This window comes from Erpetoichthys calabaricus, chromosome 15 (assembly GCF_900747795.2).
Source record: "Erpetoichthys calabaricus chromosome 15, fErpCal1.3, whole genome shotgun sequence".
NCBI classification, from domain to species: Eukaryota; Metazoa; Chordata; class Cladistia; order Polypteriformes; family Polypteridae; genus Erpetoichthys; species Erpetoichthys calabaricus.
This window is the reverse complement of record NC_041408.2, coordinates 65,877,227-65,898,871: the sequence shown is the minus strand read 5'-3', so window position 1 is coordinate 65,898,871 and position 21,645 is coordinate 65,877,227. Positions and strand designations below refer to the sequence as shown.

The following is a 21,645-nucleotide window of genomic DNA, read 5'->3' as shown; positions in this document are numbered from 1 at the left end:
TTTCCTCTCATATTATAAGTATATACAGTACAACAACTACAATTGGAACATCTGTGATGATCTAAAAGTAGCGGCATTGCTAGGTATGCAGCTCAGATATACCAAGTACTGTTGTTACAGTTGTAAATGGGGCACCCACGCTAAAGAGTCTCATTATCTTAAAAAGAACTGACCACTCCATAAGCATTTAGTTCCAGGGCAGAAAACCGTTGCAAATAAACCACTTGTCAACCCAACAAAGATATTTTCGCTGCCTCATCATATAAAGCTTGGACTAATGAAAAATTCTGGAAAAGTGATAAACAAGGAGGTGATGGATTTCAAAATGTGAGACAAGTGTTTCCATGAATCACTGCTGCCAAGATTAAGGAAAGCATTTTTGTTCAACCATGTCATTAAACACAAGCAGTCAGAAAATCTACTAGTGGGACTGGAGAAAATCAGATGGAAGGCATTCAAAGATGATGTTGAGAATTTTCTTGGCAATTACAAGACACCAAAATACATCCAACTGGTTTGACAACATGCTTCAAGCATACAAAACTGTGAAGTGCTGCTACTACTCCAGAAGCCAGAGTTGGGAGGGAGGTGGACAAAGATTCCTGGAGGAGGACTTTAGAGAAAGAGAGAAGAAGAAGAAGGGTGAAGAATAGGGAGAGAGAGAGAGAAGAGGAAAAGTACTGTATTGCATTGTGCGATTGGTGCTTGTCTGTACTGTGCTGCTGTGGGGAGTGAGGGAAAACACTTCCCTACGTGAATACAAAAATGTGCTGTGCTGGAACTCACGTCCTGGAGTCTGCTTGTGTCAGGTTTGGGCAGCTGGAGTGGCCCCAATTAGGTCACGCTACCTATTGGATTAGTTGTTTATGGAATTTTTAACTTCCACTAAGAACATTTTTTTTATTGAGAACTATTTATTTATTTATTTGGAAAGACTGCACTGCACTTTTTGAACACATGGATTGTTAATAAAACCACTGCACACTATTACATTTACCCTTGCTCTGGTTAGGTCAGGTTAGGGACAGAGAGAGCAGGAAAAGTGTTCATAGTTGAGATGTACAGCATCTTGTGGCAATTGGAGACAGGCAAGCGGGCAGCCACATGTGAATTAGGTGCTGAGATGATTTAGGTTTTGTGCTTTCTTTGTTTTTTATTTGCCACTTTATTTTCTATCTTTGCTCATTACTCCCATTGGGTTTAGTCATTTACATAAATCACTAGTTTTTGAATAGCTTGGCCTCATGGAGTTATTTTGGGTTGTTAGGGCCTGTTAAGAGAACATTCCCTCGTGTTTACAGTGTTAAAAAAAACTAAATTTATCAAAAGTAACCCCAATGACCTTCCAATTAGCATTTTAATATTTTAGATGCAAACTGCAAAGATGAAGCACTGAACATATGTCGAATAAATCAGAACGTCAACCTTTCACCCACTATTGAAATCCCTTTAAAAAATAAATATGTGGGAGCTGCTTAGAATTTCAGGTCTGACTCAGGCTTTGATTTTTGTTGTCAGCCACCTGCAAAAGCATAAAAGGTTCAATGCGCCTGTCAAACAAGCCAGAGCTTGTGTCAGCCAGTACAGAGACTGAAGACAGCACTGCCGGGGTGACAAGGAGGAAAGTGAAATGGTGCAAAATTCATGATACAAAGTGAGGAAGAACACCTCCATGATATATGTCTTAAATAATACTTTGCAAATAAAAATATATTGGACATTAAATTATGCAGTAAAGTTAGAAAATACTTAAAAATCAATTAAGGTTGACTTGAATATTGTGGGTAAATTCTCAAGTTCAAGTTTCAGTTTACGTTTAGGTTTACTTGTGCAGGGTACATTGGTTATTTACAAAACAATATGCTGATAGAAAGAAAATGCACGTCGGTACCCTCGGTCAGATGCAGTGTGCTCTCAGCTCGGAATGCTCTCATGCTGCTTTGGTTTAGTACATATTTACTGTAACAAGACTAACTTTTGGGTTTAGCGTATGTCATTAAGACTAAGATTAAGTGCAGTGGCAGTGTGTTTCTGGGAGTAGGAGATGGAGAACAAAGTTGTGTACTAACTGAGGCCAGCTTGTGAGTACAGTATGTTTAACAGACTTAGTAATTTAGTACAGTGGGTAATGTTACATCAGGCAGGGTGTTACAGGCATGAAAAAGTATTAAAAATATAGAATCCATATTTCGTGTTTGCATTTGGACTGAAGTACAGTGTGAATCAGAATCAAATATATTTAACTCAATGCACAGAAAAAGACAAGCAATGCATGGAAATATGTATCTTAAATAATATAAGTAATACAAAAATATGAATCCAACATCCATTTAATCATTAGTCTTCAGTAAAAACCCACAGATTCTGTATCCCTAATTAAGAAATTACTCAGCCACTAGCTCAGAAAGTGTGCATTGAAAGATGCTGCCAGTTTCTTACAAACAGTATTCCTTCAAAGTGTCATGGAGGTATGTTTGCAGGTGTCCTCCAGATCTGATATGAGATCTCTCATTAAATGTATTATATGGATTTTGTGCTCTACTGTAAAGTTCTCACTATAATGAGACATTCTTCATCAATATTGTCCCACCTCTGATTAAGTATTTTCTATGCTTAGTGACCTCAACTATATTGATTACAATGTCGGACTATGCGTTGGTGATGCGTTGGTGAAGTAATGCAGACCTTTCACTATAGTCCAAAGGAAAAATAAAATATGTAAACTGGTCATACTTAAATGCCATTTTTGTGGTAAAATTTCATTTGGAGTGAAGAGATACAAATTTAACACTTTTAGCTTGTTCTATTTTCACCAAAAAAACAGTTGGTGTTTTTTTTTCTTGGAAAAGTCTGCCTGAAAATCCATGTGAATGCTCTGAAATGGTAATGTGAAATGCTCAGATACCACAGAAACACAGCATTTTAAGTAGGATTTGTGCCCCGATATACCTGGTGTAGCACGATACGTGTGCAACAATCTGAGCCTTCAATAGCTACATTGCTGTGCTTTTCTCTTGTTGACCGCCATTTATTTCTCCATTTTGCATCTGCCCTTGTTTCACTCCTGACAGTACCAATCCTTCAGATAACAACTCTGTTGGCCATCTGTTCTGCTGAAGTCCTTCTCTACCGCATTTACTTGAGGGACCACTCTGCACTTCCTTCACTATTAACAATAAAGTTAAATATATAAATATTTTATTTGATCTGTAAGTGTCATTTCCCTCTGTAAATTTTCATTAAAATGCAAAACATAACTAAAGGTGCAGGTTAATGCATGGAAAGGCATAACTGATTCAAAGGTTGAACAACCAAAAATAAAACATTTGTTTAACAACATTATTTTATTCACAATTGTTTGAATTATTGGAAATCTACATCAGTAATGCAGTGTTAGTACATGCAGAGGGCAGAAGAAATGCTTAATATCAAGCAGCTCAATCTCCAAAGAGGAAAGATCAGCCATTGTATTTAATTAATCTTCAGACACGAGGAGGAAAAGTCCAGTCCTAAGAGGTGACACAATTTCTCACTTTCATATAAACTGAAATCCTGAATTATATGCATCGTCTTAGCTACTGTATTTATTCATTTGGAAAAATGTATTACTCATTCAACTGCTTTTAAAGGTGAGGGTTGTTCAAGTTCATTGAATTTAATATACTGTAGCTTACTCCCCTTGAAACAGTCTTCATATATACTGAATGTTTAATTTGCTTATACTGTATATCAGCAATAGATACAATCTGCCATTCTTATTCTATTCTGTTTTCACACGCACATTTACACATATAAGATAAGATTCTTTAACTCACTTAATCCAATTCTGGTTTGTGGTGAACAGAGCCTATTTTTGTGTTGGGCACACATATATGTACATTTATTTGCTTAGCAGACACTTTTATCCAAAGTGATTTACAGAAGAAGTCAACATAATCAAGTAAACATTAGTCTGGGGGACTGTTTTGGAACGACTGTTACAGGACAATGGTCCAAAATTGATCACCACAAGTGAAGAGCTCAGAATGAAATCTAACGGCTAATATCAGTTAGACAGAACTTCACCAAACATAAGAGTCATTTTGGACACATAGAATCAGAATTTTGAATGGAGGTGAGCAGCTGAAAACAGCACCAGACAGGATGCCAGCCCACTGTAAAGCCCACTCACACACCCACCCACACTCATACTCAAAGGAGGCCACTTTAGAACCATCTTTTAACCTATCACACATGTCTTTGGGGATACCAGAGGAAAACCCACATAGACAAACTCCTGACGGAAAACAACCAGATTCAGGATTCAGACTACCATGACATAGTGCCGTCCTTTCCAAAAATGTGTCTCTCATTTCATCTGATCTTATTCTTGAACCCACACAGAGTTGTGGAGGCCAGAGCCTATCCTGACAGCACTAGCCACAAGGGAGGAAACAGTCATGAACAAAGCGCCGATCCGGTGCAGGGCATGCACATTCACTCATTCACAGAAGATAAATTAGAACACACATATGTATACAACAGTTAATTACACTTTATAACAAACAAAGCAAAGAACTAACCACATTATCTTCTCTAAATGCCATGTTCTTAACCTGAATTTCTCAAATATTAATTGCAAAGGTATTTCCCACTACATTCCTGAAAAGCAACATTTGATACAAAGAAGAGACCAACCCTACATAGAATGATGGTCCATCACTGGGCATACCCACTCATACACCTACATTGTGCCACTCTGGAGGCACCAAGCTAACATAACATTTATATTCTGCATGGTGAATAAATTCCACAAGCTTAAAGACAGCATTGTTAACCACCAAGCCATACCTACATAAAAAGAATATGATTCACTTGAATACACTTGAATTATTTTGTTTACTCCTACAGAATTGCTTGGGCAACAAAAGGTGCCATATTAAGTATACATTTGAAGCAGTTTGTTTTGAAACATGTCACAAGAGACTGAAACAAGATGCTGAGCATCTGTTGTGATCCCAACAAGGTTATTTATTTTTTTGTTCATTGGCCTTTATTTAACCATCTCAAGTGACTGATATTAAATCTACTTTAAGCTGCCATGTAATCAATATTAAATAAGCGGTCCATTATTTTGAAGGAACAAATAACGACTTAAAAAAAGGCTCAGAAAAAGCAATATAACTGTTGTTTGGGAGTGATGACTTGTTTTCAAAAATCTATTTTTTTTATAATTTTTCATATTAACAATTGTTTCTCCATTTATCAGAACACAAGTAAAAATGTAATTGATAGAATAAGAGTACATTCAGGTTACTTAATTTTACACAGTATACCTTGTGGCACACAGCTGGCGGTGGTACCCAGCCAGGACGCCCAAGAGGATCGGAGGAGGGCTCACGCCTCCTCCAGACCACGAAGGGGGCGTCCACCCTAGTTGTGTTGGGGACCACGGGTACAGGGCTGTGAAGCTCAACCCTGTAGGGGTCCGCGTGCCTGATGGACTCTGGACCCCAGCACTTCCGCCACACTGGGCGTGTCGGTGGAAGATTGCCGGTGCACACCTGGAGCACATCCGGGTATGGATAAAAGGGGCCGCCTCCCTTCATTCAGGGCTGGAGTCGGGTGGAAGAGGACAAGGTCTGAGAGAAGAGAGAAGGAGGCGGTCTGAAGGCATACTGTGGCTTTGGCCTGGACTGCTGGGGTGATTGGTGCTGCGGCACTGGGTTTGTGCACTTAATTAACTGTAAATAAATGTGTGTTGGACTTTTAAAAGATGTCCGTCTGTCTGTGTCCAGGCTATTTCCCACAGTGGCGTTACTGTGAATAAGGACACAAACAATGATAAAGGTTTGGGGTTTTTAGCCCTGTATACTGTAAAATAAAGCTTGTCAATTGTTTCATTTAAAACTCAAAAGACATTGCAGTGAGGGAGGACGGAGATTTTATGGGGGCGGACCGGATATTAACGTGAAGGATGCTGGGAGCGTTGTGGTGGATTCTGGGAGCATGATATCATCACGGGTCAGCAGAGGGGAGAAATAGACCCGGAAGTGTGCGCTTTCTAGAGCCATCTGGGCGCCTTTTACGGTTGCAACGTCTCGGCCTTTCTAAGGAAGTAAAGAAAGAAAGATTAGTACACTGCTGTTGTTCCCCCGCGGGACGTTTTATGAAGCAAACCGGGCTGCTCAGCTGTTCCCCAAGCGCTCGTGCGTGACAACCTGTTTATAATAAATTAAGGAGATATAAACGCTGGCACACTGAATAAATGGAAAGAATTAATTCCAGACTGATATGGCTTTTCAGTCATCCAGCAGAGGTTCAAATTCTGGGAATTTTTCCAATTATAAACAGGGTGGAGTAGGTGGAGAAGAGTGTCAGGAGTGATTTGTGACAGATGGGTACCAGCAAGAGTGAAAGAGAAGATCTACAGGATGGTAGTGAGACCAACAATGTTATATGGGTTGGAGACGGTGGCACTGACCAGAAAGCAGGAGACAGAGCTGGAGGTGGCAGAGTTAAAGATGCTAAGATTTTAATTGAGTGTGACGAGGATGGATAGGATTGGAAATGAGGACATTAGAGGGTCAGCTCAAGTTGGATGGTTGGGAGACAAAGTCAGAGAGGCAAGATTGCATTGGTTTGGACATGTGCAGAGGAGAGATGCTGAGTATATTGGGAGAAGGATGGGCGGAGTGGTGGCTCTGAGGCTAAGGATCTGTGCTGGTATCCCAAAGGTTGCCGGTTCGAATCCCCGTCACTGCCAAAAAGGCCACTGTTCTGCTGGGCCCTTGAGCAAGGCCCTTAACCTGTAATTGCTCCAGGGTCGCTGTACAATGGCTGACCCTACGCTCTGACCCCAAGGGGTATGCGAAAACTACCAAATTCCTAATACAAGAAATTGTATAAGGCGAAATAAAGAACAAAAAAAAAAAAAAAAAAGGTTAGAGCTGCCCGGGAAGAGGAAAAGAGGAAGGCACTACGCAAAGGGTTATGGATGTGGTGAGAGAGGACATGCAGGTGATGGGTGTAACAGAACAAGATGCAGAGGACAGAAAGATATGGAAGAAGATGATCCGCTGTGGCAACCCCTAACGGGAGCAGCCGAAAGAAGAAGAAGAAGATGGAAGTGTTGTGAAAAGAAGATCTAATCCTATCAGATTGCAATATCTTTTCAATTAGTGTGATTATTCAATATTTAATACAGTATTTATTAAAATCAATTTAATTAACTTGTCAAGTTTTTTTCCACAACTACAGAGGAACTAAGGGTGGGATTTGGCATAGACCTCTTGATTCAATATTATAACGATTTTTGCCCTCTGATTCAATATGTATTTTGATTTTTAAAGTATTATATTGTGATTGTCTATGTATTGTGATTCAATATTGCGATTAGCTGCTGTTTTTGTTTTTTATTGTAAACAGAATTCCTCATCAACCTGACATTTTCAAGTCATTGTGAGTACTAGAATTAAATATATATTTTTAATTAAAGTGTTTTTATTGAGTCAACAAGTAAACTTCAGAACTGCATCCCCAACAACAGAAATGTGTGCAATTAAGAAACTTCTCACTGGCAGTGCCATATCCTGTGCATTGTTCCACCAGGCTGGCACATTGGTAATAAACCTCTGCTTTGGAAGATCCAATAATTTCTGCTTTTGTGCAAAGCTTGACGGCCTTGGGTGCTTCTGTGGAAAACCCAGTGATGAGTCGTATTCTTCCTGATAAATATGCAATCACGCCAAATTTAGCCATTTTTGAAAGCATCGTGCAAGGAGAAATTTTGATTTGGCACAATGCGGGTTTTTGTGCTGTTTCTTTTTTTTTTAATGGTTACATGTGGCCAGAGAAATGTCAAAATGGGATCACCCCCCCCCACCACCACCACGTTAATAGCTGCATAACTTGTAGAGGAACCTCCCCACAAAAATGGTATTGAAAGCAGCAAACCTTCAAGGGGAAAAGATATCATCAGCATCACAACTCCAAGGGGAAACTAACCAGGATGTCTACAGCCCCAAAACTCTCCCTGGTTATCAGCAGCATCACTCACTGGGCTGGTCCACTGTGCCATTTTCAGCTTTCATTGGGTTGGAAATATTTTCAGGATGTGACAACCCTAGGCCTGTGTGCACGCTGAGCTTGCAAGTTTAATATGTGTCTGTAGTATTTAACATGAAGAAAGCAGACTACCTGAGCTGCAATAAGCATATTCACCACATTGTTGGTGACTAACGCTGGCTCTTTTTCTTCAATTCCACATTCCTCAGTGACATTAAAAAGCAGCTTAGCCATGTTAGCCCTGGTATGACTTTCATGCACAACTAAGTTTGGTAGAACATACTGTAAGAGGATAAGCACATTACTGTAACGTAACACTACATGGCTCTTAAAGTTCATAATCACATGTCAGCCCAACTGTTCTTGCCTTACAGAGTAACTGTTTCTATTCCAATCATCTACAGTATTTATGATTTTTTATGGAGTCTGTTCATCTAAATGAATAATGATTCTTTCTGGATTCTTCATGTGGATGGTTCTTTTAGGAACCAAAAATAGTTCCTTTATGGCATCACTCCGATGAACTACTTTAGAACCTTTATTTTTAACAGTTTGGGTGCCAGTCCATCATAATGCACACTCACACACACCACGGCAGTTTAAAATCACTAATAAACTGAACCAATATATTTGTGCAATCAGAGAAGAAATTGAAATGCTTAAAGAAAACCCAACCTGGCATGGAAAGAATATAAAAATTCCACACACTGACCAGGCTGAGATTTAAACCCATGTCAGCAGCCAAGAAAAAAAAAACACTCATAAACCACATCCTTAAAAATCTAGATGAAACACTGTAATGCTTTTCTGACTATCTAAGCGACCCAATCCAAAACCTTTCACTGAAACAAGGAAAACTGGTCTAAGAAAAAACTGACCTTGGAATAAGAAACCAGCTAAAACTACAAGAAAGAGGCATAGAAGTCATCAAGGCCTGATTCCGACAGACTCTGAATTAGGTATCATCGCTCCTTCTTACATTTTTTTGTCATTATTAAAGAGTCATAGAGCTACTATCTCCTGCAAAGCAAACGTACGTTTAGATCAAAATAATACTGAATTAAACTACTAGAGCTATTAATTAATCGCCCTCACCCTAATGGTATTATACAGTATATTTGAAGTGTTGGTGAATCATGCAATTCTCACAATACAGAATTGTGTGCGCAGGGATAACATATAAATGCTGTGTAGAGGACTTAGGTTCCCATTTTCTGATGACACAACATCTATGCACCAGTATGCTCCCCGTTATCTGAATAAAAATAATGCAGAGACACTACACGTGTTTCCATCTCAAAGCTTTTTCTTTTTGGAACTGATGCATGTTGCTAATACCTCTGCACATCAGTTTTTGCAAACACGATTCACAATTACTAATATCGAACAAGATAATGTTGCTGAATCCTGCCCAAACTACAAAAGCACACAACCACTTGCTTTGTGTGACAAGACAGTTATTATGTTTCTCCCTTGGCTGGAGTTCTCAGTTGTTTGTTTTGTTTGTATTGTCTAATTGTATGTCTTTTATTAGTATTTATGTTTTTTTAATGTATTTATTATGTACATTTTTCTTTGTGTTCAATTCTAAATGGTAATGATCTCTACCCTATTTATGGGAGAGCCTTCCATTGTTCCTGGTGGTTCATTTTGAACGTGCTATGGTGTGGTGTGTTTCTTGTGTTTACTGGGCCTGTACCTTTGCTTTGTGATGTCCCGAATTTTTGAACCTGCACCCTGTTTTCGACTATGACTTTGGATTCTATATTGATACTTTGTTTACTGTGGATCGCCTTGCCCTTTCAGGCGGTTCCTTTGTGTTCTTAGGAGCTTCGTGCATTGCAACACCTTTGTTTAAAATAAACCTTTTATTTCATAAAGATTTTTTAAAGCCCCTTTGCATCTAGTCAGGGTTTTGATGGTGTTCCCCGTCTATAGGGCAACTTTTGGTGCTTTTGGGACTCCCTAATCACAACAATAGTAAGCCATACTGTACTAAAGCTATACAGTACCTACAATTTTGTCATTTATTTCTCATCATCAGCTCTTTATAGTACATATTCTCAAAAGGGACGAATATGTTTTTTATTTTCATCTATTACATTACACAAAGACTCACAAACACGGAATAAGTTACCAGTGAGTTTTATAGAGAGTGGTACTGTTAGAGACCTTCAAAACTTGATGTTATTCTTGGATAAATTTAAATAAATTAAATATTTGGAAGAAATTTAAAAACATTTTAATAAAATTTTGCCCATCCTAATATCATGGAAATTTGCATAAAAGATGTTTTGATAAATACAGCATTACAGTGGTTGCTTCATCGATCCAGCACCCTGAAATCCAGTCAATTCCCAGTCAGACATCGGTCTGGGATTTGCACATTCTCTTCATGCCTGTGTATGCCATGTGAATTTGCCAAATTACACTCATCCAGTGTGGATGTGTGAGCAACCAGGCCTTAGAATGGACTGCCTTACATCAGTGCAATCAAAATAAGCTTGTGGTATAGCGGGTCCGTGGCTTCATAAAATATGGCCAGGTTTTTAAATCCATAAAGCCGTGTCAGTCTCCGTGGGCATGATTGCACGACCGCGGGGAGTTAATGAGGTAGTTGGGGCGAGTCACACCTGCACATGTGGAGCAGTCGTTCTCAATTGCTTCATTGGCTTCCTGTGGTGTGTGATTAAGGCGCTGTGCCCACAGAGACGTGTATATATACGGGCCGACACAAGGAAGAAAGAAAAAGTAAAGGAGAAATCAAGGATGGGGATTGAAGAAAAAGAAAAAGGAAAAATCAAAGATAGGGATCGATCGAGGAAAAGAAAAGGAAAAAGATTAAAGGAGAAAAGACGTTAAAAGATGTAAAAGGCAGTCCTAGCAGGAGGATCTGGCCACCTGAAATGAGGAAACAGTGTGAGCTGTAGCCCCATGAAGGAGCGTTAGCTGTGGCACTCTAGGGGCTAGTTTGCCCCACTGAACATTCGGGTGGAGTGTGGCGAGCAAGGCAGGTGCCCTCCCTAGGCTTCCGAGGTGCAACTACGTGAGCACGAAGGAAGAAGGGAGGAGAGCCAACCTCGGATGGTCTGGCTGTGATGCCTGGAGGCAGCCAAGGTGGAGGTCGACCGAAAGGAGCTCATAGCTGCTGAGTCTCCACCGGCTATGCGAGCAATGGGTGAGCTGGGGAGAACGAGAGATGGAGGTGTGCTGAGACTGTGACGAGAGAGACTGCATTTTAACTTCTACCTAATCAAGGACTTTGTTAAATGGTGCGACTCAAACCACCTACACATGAACACCAGCAAAACCAAGGAGCTGGTGGTGGATTTTAGGAGGCCCAGACCCCTCATGGACCCTGTGATCATCAGAGGTGACTGTGTGCAGATGGTGCAGACCTATAAATACCTGGGAGTGCAGCTGGATGATAAATTGGACTGGACTGCCAATACTGACGCTCTGTGTAAGAAAGGACAGAGCCGGTTATACTTCCTTAGAAGGCTGGCGTCCTTCAACATCTGCAATAAGATGCTGCAGATGTTCTATCAGACGGTTGTTGCGAGCGCCCTCTTCTACGCGGTGGTTTGCTGGGGAGGCAGCATTAAGAAGAAAGACACCTCACGCCTGGACAAACTGGTGAGGAAGGCAGGCTCTATTGTTGACATGGAGCTAGACAGTTTGACATCTGTGGCAGAGCGATGGGCGCTCAGCAGGCTCCTATCAATTATGGAAAATCCACTGCATCCACTGAACAGTGTCATCTCTAGACAGAAGAGCAGCTTCAGCGACAGATCTATCTATCTATCTATCTATCTATCTATCTATCTATCTATCTATCTATCTATCTATCTATCTATCTATCTATCTATCTATTTTTAACGAATTTATTTATTGCTTTTTATCCCAACTTTTCACTGTTTTTATGGATTATTTATTGGAACTGTGGCACACTGCACTATTTATTTGAACACTGTTTTTTGTTTGTTGATTTTATATAAAAGCACTTTGCATTTTTTGCACCAACCCCTTGCTCATTGTTGATGTCTTTACTGCCTAACTCATCTGTGACATTACCGACAGTGTTGGGTTCAAGAGCTCCCAGAAGCTGGATGGGAGCATGGAGCTGAGCGCGCATCATCACAAAGCTCCTCCTGACCCTGACCTCAAACTGCACAAAGCAGCTACAGGAATGTTAAGTTACATTACAGCATTAGAGAAGCACAATGGTCCATTAACAGAATAAACTGCATTGACATGAATTTGATTACCCCAAAACTGTCATGAATATGAAAAAAACTGCTGGAAGGTCACATGTGGTGAAAATTAAAAATAATAATAATTAATGAGTAAAATTTTTAGTCTCAAAATGTCATAATGCGATTGTCTGGACTTTAAGGCTTGGTAATTATGAACCATCACTCACTTTAGGAACTGTTTATGATGGGTGCCATGACTTTCATGAAAATCAATCATGATGGAAGACTTGTGCAAAGCTGAAAGGTCCTGTGATGCCACATTTCATTTGTACTGAAGTGGAAAGTCACTCCAGTGTTTCCTTTGGGAACATAATAAAACATCACAGTCTACCACAATACTTATGGAGCCATTAACCTTTTACAGAAGTAGGAAGTGGGTGACCTTTCCTAACAAGACTCCACGAGGAGACTTTAACATTACTGCTATTGACTTGTTTATGTACTCGCTTGTTCACCGGTTAAGCTGTCTTCAGAATACATGCAGTGTGGTAAACCAGAATAACTGACACTGAAATTGAGATATTACTTTTACAGTGACAATGATGATAAAGGACACAGAACTGAATTAAAATTCTACAGCAGAAATGAACTTGAAGGATATTATTTGCTTTGTAAAGTGGTGTATAATAGTTTACTCTGGGAACACAATTTATAAAATGAAGATTGAAGATAAAAATTTACAAAATCCTTTTTTTCTTTTGGGTTTGCAAAACAAATGGAGGACTGATAACAATACACCTTGAACAGAGTGTGTCTGCATTATCACCTGTGACATTTTAAACATAGAGCAGAGATGACATTTCGTGTCAGATTTATTAGAAACATGGAATAGCGTAAGGCTTTAGGTCTGACCTTGACACCCTGAATTTGGAACAGTCTTCTCCTAACCTTGAAAATTTTTGGAATCCATTAAACAGTATCCTACCACAACCACGGTTAACATCATCTGCATGTCGACTGGAGCTGGTGTCCTTGGCATTTTTTGCATTATATTGGTGCTGTATTAGGATAGTTCACCATGGGGTACTTGATTCTACTACATGTACAGATTTTTCTCAAGTATTGTGACTGTTGTATTATGTTTATGTATATCTGTAGTTATAAACACCACTTAATTGTATGCTGGGATTGGGAACATGATGAACCACACACCTACCAGCCTATAAGATTTTAAACATTAGATGCATGGCACAGTTCTGATTCCCTTAAACCCTTATTTAATTATTGATGTATTATTATCTGTTTTAAGTTTTTGTATTGTTTGTTTAATTTAAAAAGTCAGTTTTGTGCAACCCTCTTGGTTCATCTTTAGTTCTTTTGTAAGCTGCTTAGCTAATAAATATAAATGTACACCGCTTTGATAGTACAGGGTGAGTGAAAATTATGTTAACACTAAAGGATTATTTTTATCTTGACCACACCTTTCCAGGTCGATGGATAGGTCGTGGTGCACCATTGCCATGGCCTCCACACTCCCCTGGTTTGACACCTTGTGATTTCTGGTTATGGGGTATGGTGAAGGAGCGTGTGTATAGCAGGAAAATTCATGATATCAATGACCTGAGGTACAGAATACAGACTGTGGCATCATCTATTCCCCGTGAAATGGGTGCTCGGGCTTTAAACGGTACTGTTGCTCGTTGGTTTTTGTGTGTTCAACATGATGGCAAACAGGTTGAGACATTCCTGCAAATCATCTTGTACATATGAAGTACATTTTGTGAATAAATTGTTTCCGCCATTCAAATATTAACATAATTTTGACTCACCCTAACTTACATTGTTTGTTTACATGTGCTAGTTTTAGATATGATGTTTTTAGTTGTCCAAGTTGTACTGTGATGTGTGGTTTATAAAGTTCAACCGATTTAATCCTAATGCGAAAAATACAGGATATTTTATATAGCTTTATATCAAGCAGTAAACAATAAGAGAATACAACTCATGAATTTGAAATGCTCCCTCACTGAGTTCAGATTGGCTACCTGGGATGTTGGAGTGTTTTTTGGGTAAACATCTTGGCTCAGAATGAGGCATTAAGACTCCTGTCACTGTTTTTAAGGAATTATTGGAGAAAAGGCATGGATGAAGGTAGAGAGGAAATTAAACCACACATGGAAATAAATCTGCTAAATAAATAAAGCTGGCATCCTTCAACATTTGCAATAAGAGGCTGCAGATGTTCTATCAGACAGCTGTGGCGAGCGCCCTCTTTTACGCGGTGGTGTGCTGGGGAGGCAGCATAAAGAAGAGAGACGCCTCACGCCTGGACAAACTGGTGAGGAAGGTAGGCTCTATTGTAGGCACGGAGCTGGACAGTTTGACATCTGTGTCAGGGCAATGGGCGCTGAGCAGGCTCCTGTCAATCATGGAGAATCCACTGCATCCACTGAACAGGATCATCTCCAGACAGAGGAGCAGCTTCAGCGACAGACTGCTGTCACTGTCCTGCTCCACTGACAGACTGAGGAGATCGTTCGTCCCCCACACTATGCGACTCTTCAATTCCAAGCGGGGTTGGGGGGGTTTAAACGTTAACATTATACAAAGTTATTGACTGTCTGTATACCTGTATTGTTATCACTCTTTAATTTAATATTGTCTTTATCAGTATGCCACTGCTGGAGTATGTGAATTTCCCCTTGGAATTAATAAAGTATCTATCTATCTATCTATCTATCTATCTATCTATCTATCTATCTATCTATCTATCTATCTATCTATCTATCTATCTATCTATCTATCTATCTATCTATCTAAATCTGTTAAGCAGTGGAGTCCAGTTGATGGGGGGCCACCAAGTTCTCTCTTTAAACACCCTTTTGACAGTCTCAGTTAAGCAACAGCCTATTAAAAATTTTTTAAAGAAAAAAAAACAACTACAAAAACATTGTGAAACTGTGGGTGATACTTGCCTAGATACCATAAGATATAGCAGTAGATTGTAGCTTCGCAAATCCATGGAGGGACGCAATGGGTGCAGGTTTTTGCCCCAACCAAGTCTTACTTTTAATTGGACCTCCAGTCTTAATAAAGCACAATGCTATTGACTGCTTTGGAAATTGATTGCGTCAATAATATTTACCTTTTATTAGGATTGCAAAAATATGATTACCTTTTCCAGATTTTCCTCTGTTACTTATTTTGAAATACCACTGTTATTTATGCAGTTACCAGCTAATGATTTCGCTGCTGGAAATGTTACTGGAATTGTGGTTCCTCTTTGGCATTAGTGCATGTGCCTTCTCTTTTTCCATTGTCATTATTTGGATACAATTAAGCGCTGTACAGAAGTGAAATAAAAGAAAGAAAATGACAAATAGACTCCTATTCATTGAAATTCATGAAATAAAATATAAATTTCACATTGAATTGTCTTTCTGGCCGCAAAATGAGAGTAGGAAAACAGCAGCTAATTGCCTGAGGAATTTAATTAGAAATTGTATTATTTTCTCATATAGCATCAATTAACAATGAGTACACATAGGTACAAATAGCAGGAACAGCTACTTTATTGCCATTTCTGCTCCTGTGATCATTAGCCAACCACAGAATAAAAAATACAAGGCTTAAAAATAAACAGCACAAACAAATGTTAAAAAGAGAGATTGGTATAGCTATGTTATACTTGTTAAATTCTTTAAAAAAGTGAATCAACCTTGTTGTGCATTTCTGAATTGACACAACAAGCATTGAAATGAAATAAATAATTGAACATTTAATTAAGATGAACAAAAACCTGAACCCACTGTCCTCCATGTGGAACCTACAGTCGTCCATGGACTGAATTGAGTAGCCTGGCATTAGACTCTGGTTTCCACCACCCTTTTTGGCTGCCATCATCTATTTACAGTAGCTGAAAGTCTATGTCAAAACCTTCCGAGAGTAAATAACATCAACAAGTTCCAAGCGCTGGGTATATCTTTATCTTACATATACTAATGAGTGTTTTAGCAATGAGTCTGGGATGAGACAAACTGTATTTTGGGACCTCACAAATGGCTCCCTAGTCCAAAAAATATAAGTAAGTTGCATGCAATTGCAAAACATAGAATCACCATAGTATAACTTATTATTCAGCAAGGCAATTTTACCAAAATGCACTCCTAAAGCATTGTCTAGAAACTAGAAGGTATTTTGTATTAGCATGTTAAGAAGAAAAAGTATAGATAAAGCATTTTAAAAGCATCCATTTGTCATTGTCAAGCCAGCTTATTCTAGTTCAGGGTTTTGGGAGCTGGAAGATAACTGCAAATAAATACAGCAAAACTACTGGAATAGCGGTATGTTTCATAAACAAGACGGATGATGTTTTTGTTTGTTTTCATCTTTGTTACAACATTTCTTCAAGTGGCCATTGACTTATCTACATTACAGATAAGTGAACAAAACTACCTTAGTGCTTAGCATGCAGAACCCAATTACATTTTATGAAGACTACAAATTAAGTAATACAACCTAAAGACTATCCATCAAACACGTGCAAAGGAAATGACATTTAGAAAGAATACAAAAGTCATTAAAGGCTGAAAAATCACTTCACAGCATAGAACTTACAGTATGTTAAAGCCTCCAGTTTACAGTAATGACAAGAATAGTATGGAGAGAAAAAGGAATATAAAAAACAAATTACACTGTAAAACAAAAAGGTAAATGGAAAACCCTAGAAAGGAGGCGGCTTTTCCCACTTTATTTGGGTAAATTTAGTCCTGTGCTTTACTGAGAAAAGAAATCCACATTTAGTATATTAAAAACACCCAAATAAATCAGGAAATGTTGCAAATTTTGCATGTCAAAGTCTCCAAGGTAAATCAGATGTAGACTACTAAATTATACTTTGTATATATTACTTCTGTATCACATACTGAGGTACTCAACTCTGGACCTGGAGGCCAGCAGTGGCTGCAGGTTTTCGCTTAACCAAATTTTTATTAGAACCCATTTATTTACTACTAAAGCAATATGCTTAGTTTTAGTTAAATTGTTTGTTATGATTCAGACCCCTTAAATGCCTATTTTAATTTTAAATAGTTGCATTAAGGGTCTAATTGTTGCCTGTTTTCTTAACCACCCATTAGCTAATAATGAGGGGCAAATCACAAAGGAACTACCAGCTCTCCATCTAACGTGCTTCCATTTCAACTTGTACATCATGAAATATCTGTATGAATACAATGTTTTGAAATAAAAGAGATAGAAGGGAAGAACCAAGAGGTACAAATCTGTTCCAGACCGCAAAATATATGGATAATGTTCTCAGGAAATGAATTTATCTTGTAAGAATGAAAACACTATCAAGCCATGTAATTAATATCATGTTTCATTAATCTGCTAGGCCTGGCTTCTAATTACAAATCTGTTTTTGAATAAAAACTTGAAGCCACTGTGGCCCTCCGGGACCAAACTTGAGTACCCCTGCTCAAAGATATTTGGTGCTATTTGTGCTATTTACTTCTAACAATTTTTATTATGTAGGTAATTATTTCACCTTTATTTGAGATTTTAAAGCTTCATAGAACTCAATAATCCAGGACTGCGACACCTATCCCAGCAAGCATAGGGCACAGGTAGAAACAATTCCTGAACAGTGTGCCAGACTTCTTGGCGTAAACAGACACACACACATGCCCACCCACTATGGCCAATTTATAGGACACTTATATGAAGCCAGAGCTGGCACCAGCACTACCACTGCACCCATGTGCCACAGGATATATTCTGGAAAGGCATTCCATAATAATTGGTTTTGTTCATAATGTTTAGTCAAAACATTTAGGAAAGCATAACCACAGATGGGGTAGCACAGTGTTGCACTGGTAGTGCGGTTGCCTCACAGAAAGGACAGCAGGGTTTGCAAACCAGTTGCTCCCTGTATTGAGTCTGCATGTTCTCCCGTGTCTGAGTGGATTTTCTCCAGGTCCTCCGGTTTCCTCCCATGGTCCAAAGAAACAAAGGTTAGATGGACTGGTAAGCGACGTTGGCCCTAGTGTATGTTGCGATGGACTGGCACCCTGTTGAGGTGTTGTTCCTGCCTGTGCCCTGTGCTTGCTGGGATAGCTGTCATGTGGCCCTGCCCTGGGTATAGGAAATGGATGAAAGGATTGATGGTTCTACCATGAAGTATTAAGCTCTAATAAAGCGGAAATAATTACCTACAAAATGAAGAGTTCTAGAAGCAAATAGTAACTAATATCATAGTGTAATTTTTCATATGATACAAAAGTAAAATAAATTAAATACAATTCTGTAATCTTTATCTGATTTACATTTTTGACTTTGTCATGGAAAATTTGGAATATTAGGTGGAATTTACTTGATTTACTTAGATGTGTTTAATACACTAAATTTGGCTTTTCTTTACTCATTAAAACTTAGGACTAACTTCACCCAAAATGAAGTGAGAGCAAACTGCTGCCTCAAATTTTTACGTTAGCAATACACCCTATTTTTACAGTGTACTGAATGTATTTAGTGATCTACATTTCAACTTTAAAAAAATAAAAACATTACTTTTTTTTTCTTTTAACTATACGTTCTGCTCACTTCAATGTATAACAAAGACACTGATTTTGTAAATCACCTTCGATTAAGGCATTTGCTACATAAATAAATTACTGATATAAAATTTAAAACGTTTAAAAAACTGTAGTTCGGCTAATGGGAATATCCTCTTTTAAAGAAAGATTCAGTTTGTCCTAACACAATAATTTGCCTGGAGATAAACAAAAGTATTTTACCTTTCGATTCCTAACTGGAGTTAAGGCAAGTAGGCTACGTAAAAATGCATGTATTATCTTTTGGGAAATTAGGGATCCGGTACACAAAATGAACTATAAGTAAAACAGCAAAATAATCAGTATTCCGGACTACCACACATTTCCAGTCCCAAAGGTTTGGACGTTTCTTCGAGTCAGGCTAATGTTGTCATGGGTGTGCAGTCCCTGTGCTCCCCGAGGCGTGACATCCTGGTAGTTCTCCGGAGATATTCTACTTACCAATAAAATACTTTAAGCTCCTATCTCATAATTAAAAGCATAACTCCTAATTAAATTACAAAAACAAAAAAACATACAACAGGTATAGAGATGATAACAGACAGCGTGATCTTGTTTTCCACAGCGGATCCCGCATGCACCACAACAAATGAAGCCCGGCTCCGCAGTAAATTGCAGTGTCTGGAGTTGCACGGGACGAGGAGAAGAGAAACAATGAGCAGCATTTATCCATTCCTTTTTTTTTTTTTTATTTTATTTTTTTTTTTTTTAGCACGGGGCATGGCATGAGCCAACCAGGAACTAGGCGCCTTTCCACCCGAACGAAGAACAGTAATGTTTTAAGAATTAGTGACGGAGGAGTTAACAATTTTGCGATTGCTGAACAATACACAGTATTCCACATGTGTCAGTTTAAAGAAAAAAAAGGTGATTTTTTTCACCTATTTGTATATACAACAATGAAACTGTAATGACAAACCTAAATATGATTTGAAATTACAGCCCGTTACTAGATGCGCACTGTAACCTGCTAGCGCCTGCTTGCACCACTAGCCATAATATAAGCAGGTATATTGAAACTCACCTAGCGAGTTCATCTCCATTCTCTGGTCTTCGTGCTATTACAAATGTCCATCCTTTCGTCCACTCATCCAATTTTGAACCTGCTTATTTAGTTCAGGGTCGCAGGCAGACGTCAACTATTCAAGCAGCAATCAATCCTAGACGGGCCGCTACTCCATTGCTGGACACACTTACCCACACCCATGGTGAAAATTTCATTCATTCGATTTTTTGGCATTTTGAAGAATATTCGTTTGCTGTTATTTTTAAATAAACTGTTAGACGCAGTCAAAATAAGTGTACTCACCCATAAAGGAGCTGCAACTGGAGGTATACCGGTTTTTCTTTCAAGCTGTATGGTTTCATTGACTTTACGATGGGTGGCTGTACAGTAAGGAACAACGGACTTACTTTGTCCTTAAAGTGACCGTCAAGCATTGAGGAATGCCAATGAACTCTCACTAGAACTGGGTATACGATCTAACACGATGGGGTTGTGCCGTTAAGCGCGAAGGCCACCTGCTACAGAACGGCGATTTGCTCGTGGAGTTGGAAAGTTTAAGACACGCCTACTGAAGACGTCTTTTTTTCAGATTCTGTTGGACTTGACAGGATGTCGGATTTGTGGTATGATTGTGAAATAGCCCCCCGAAAGCGCAGAAACACTTCTTCAGTAAAAGCGACTGCCCAAAAAAAATCTCCTCTCACTATTCATGCCGACCAACCACGAATAGTCAAACCCCTGCCGGATGGTTTCGTTACTGTAAGTAAACAGTGTTCACAGTGATTATCAGTGCCAAAGGAATGTTACCTTCCACTTTAGTTAAGGTGAGTACTGGGCTGTTGCAGGCGGAGAGCGGGGCCACCCTGGCGGAGTGCTTCTTCATCATGAGGAGCCCAGCGCAGAGGAGCTCTCGCCGCTCGGTCGCCTACATCTCTGTAGCCGGAGACGCTGCAGATGTTGCAATCTTAATTTCCAACCCTATTTTGTATCCCTTCCCTGACGGTCTCTCTCTCTCTCTCTCTCTCACTCACACACTCACTCACTCAGTCTCTCTCTCTCTCTCTCTCTGCAGCAGTCTAGGATTGCTGAGCTGTCATCTGCCACAACATCACGATCTGCTGCAATTCGGTAACGTCACGGGCTTTCCGTCCAACCCACACCACCACCTTCACCCCCCCAAACGAAACGCCACCCCTTTCTCCTAATTACACGCATAAAGCACAGTGGCTAAACGGGCATCCCTCCTTCCCAGGGACGCAAAGTGTTCCTGTTAAGCATTCTAGCCATGGAGAATGAACGAATATTCACGTGGCTGCAAAAATTATTCACAGTGCAAATCTAAAAGGATTACCTGCGAAAATAACATGCAACCTTAGAGTTTTCCCACACGCTGTCTTTTTATGTACAATATAAAAAGATATTTTTTGAGAATTACTGTCAGAGTTGATAGATCTTCTCGTAGATGCACCCAGTAGGCTGTACCACAACACCCCTGAACAGTGTAAAGCAAATGAGGAACAGTAATGATGGCTGGCTGCGTTGGAAGGTGCAGTTACCTCCATTAAATAAATAAAGAGGTTTCCAGAATTGGGAGTGGGCTTCTACTAGATTTCATTATCTAAGGAGGTTCATGAACTTTAGTCACAAACTGAACTTCACCAGTCCAGAGCCTGATACACTAAGAGGTAACTTGTGGAAATGGCATCACGTTTCTTTGATTTTTCTCTTTTCCCGCTTTCTCCACTGACCCTCCATCTAAAATTGAGGTAGGTCCTTGTGTTAC

At 39.3% G+C, this 21,645-nt stretch overlaps 1 protein-coding gene across 3 annotated transcripts in view; it reads right to left on the bottom strand.

The window, feature by feature from the left end:
• slc35f3b (solute carrier family 35 member F3b) overlaps positions 1-21,645 on the bottom strand; it is a 360,618-nt gene that overhangs the window by 78,132 nt on the left and 260,841 nt on the right. Inside the window, exon 1 of one of the 3 annotated variants that reach the window (XM_028820729.2) lies at positions 20,670-21,026. The exons of 1 other annotated variant lie outside the window; for it this stretch is intronic. In XM_028820729.2, coding sequence (XP_028676562.1) covers positions 20,670-20,748 — 79 coding nt within the window. In that variant the 5' untranslated portion in view covers positions 20,749-21,026. One more of the 3 variants, XM_028820730.2, reaches the window with a different exon arrangement.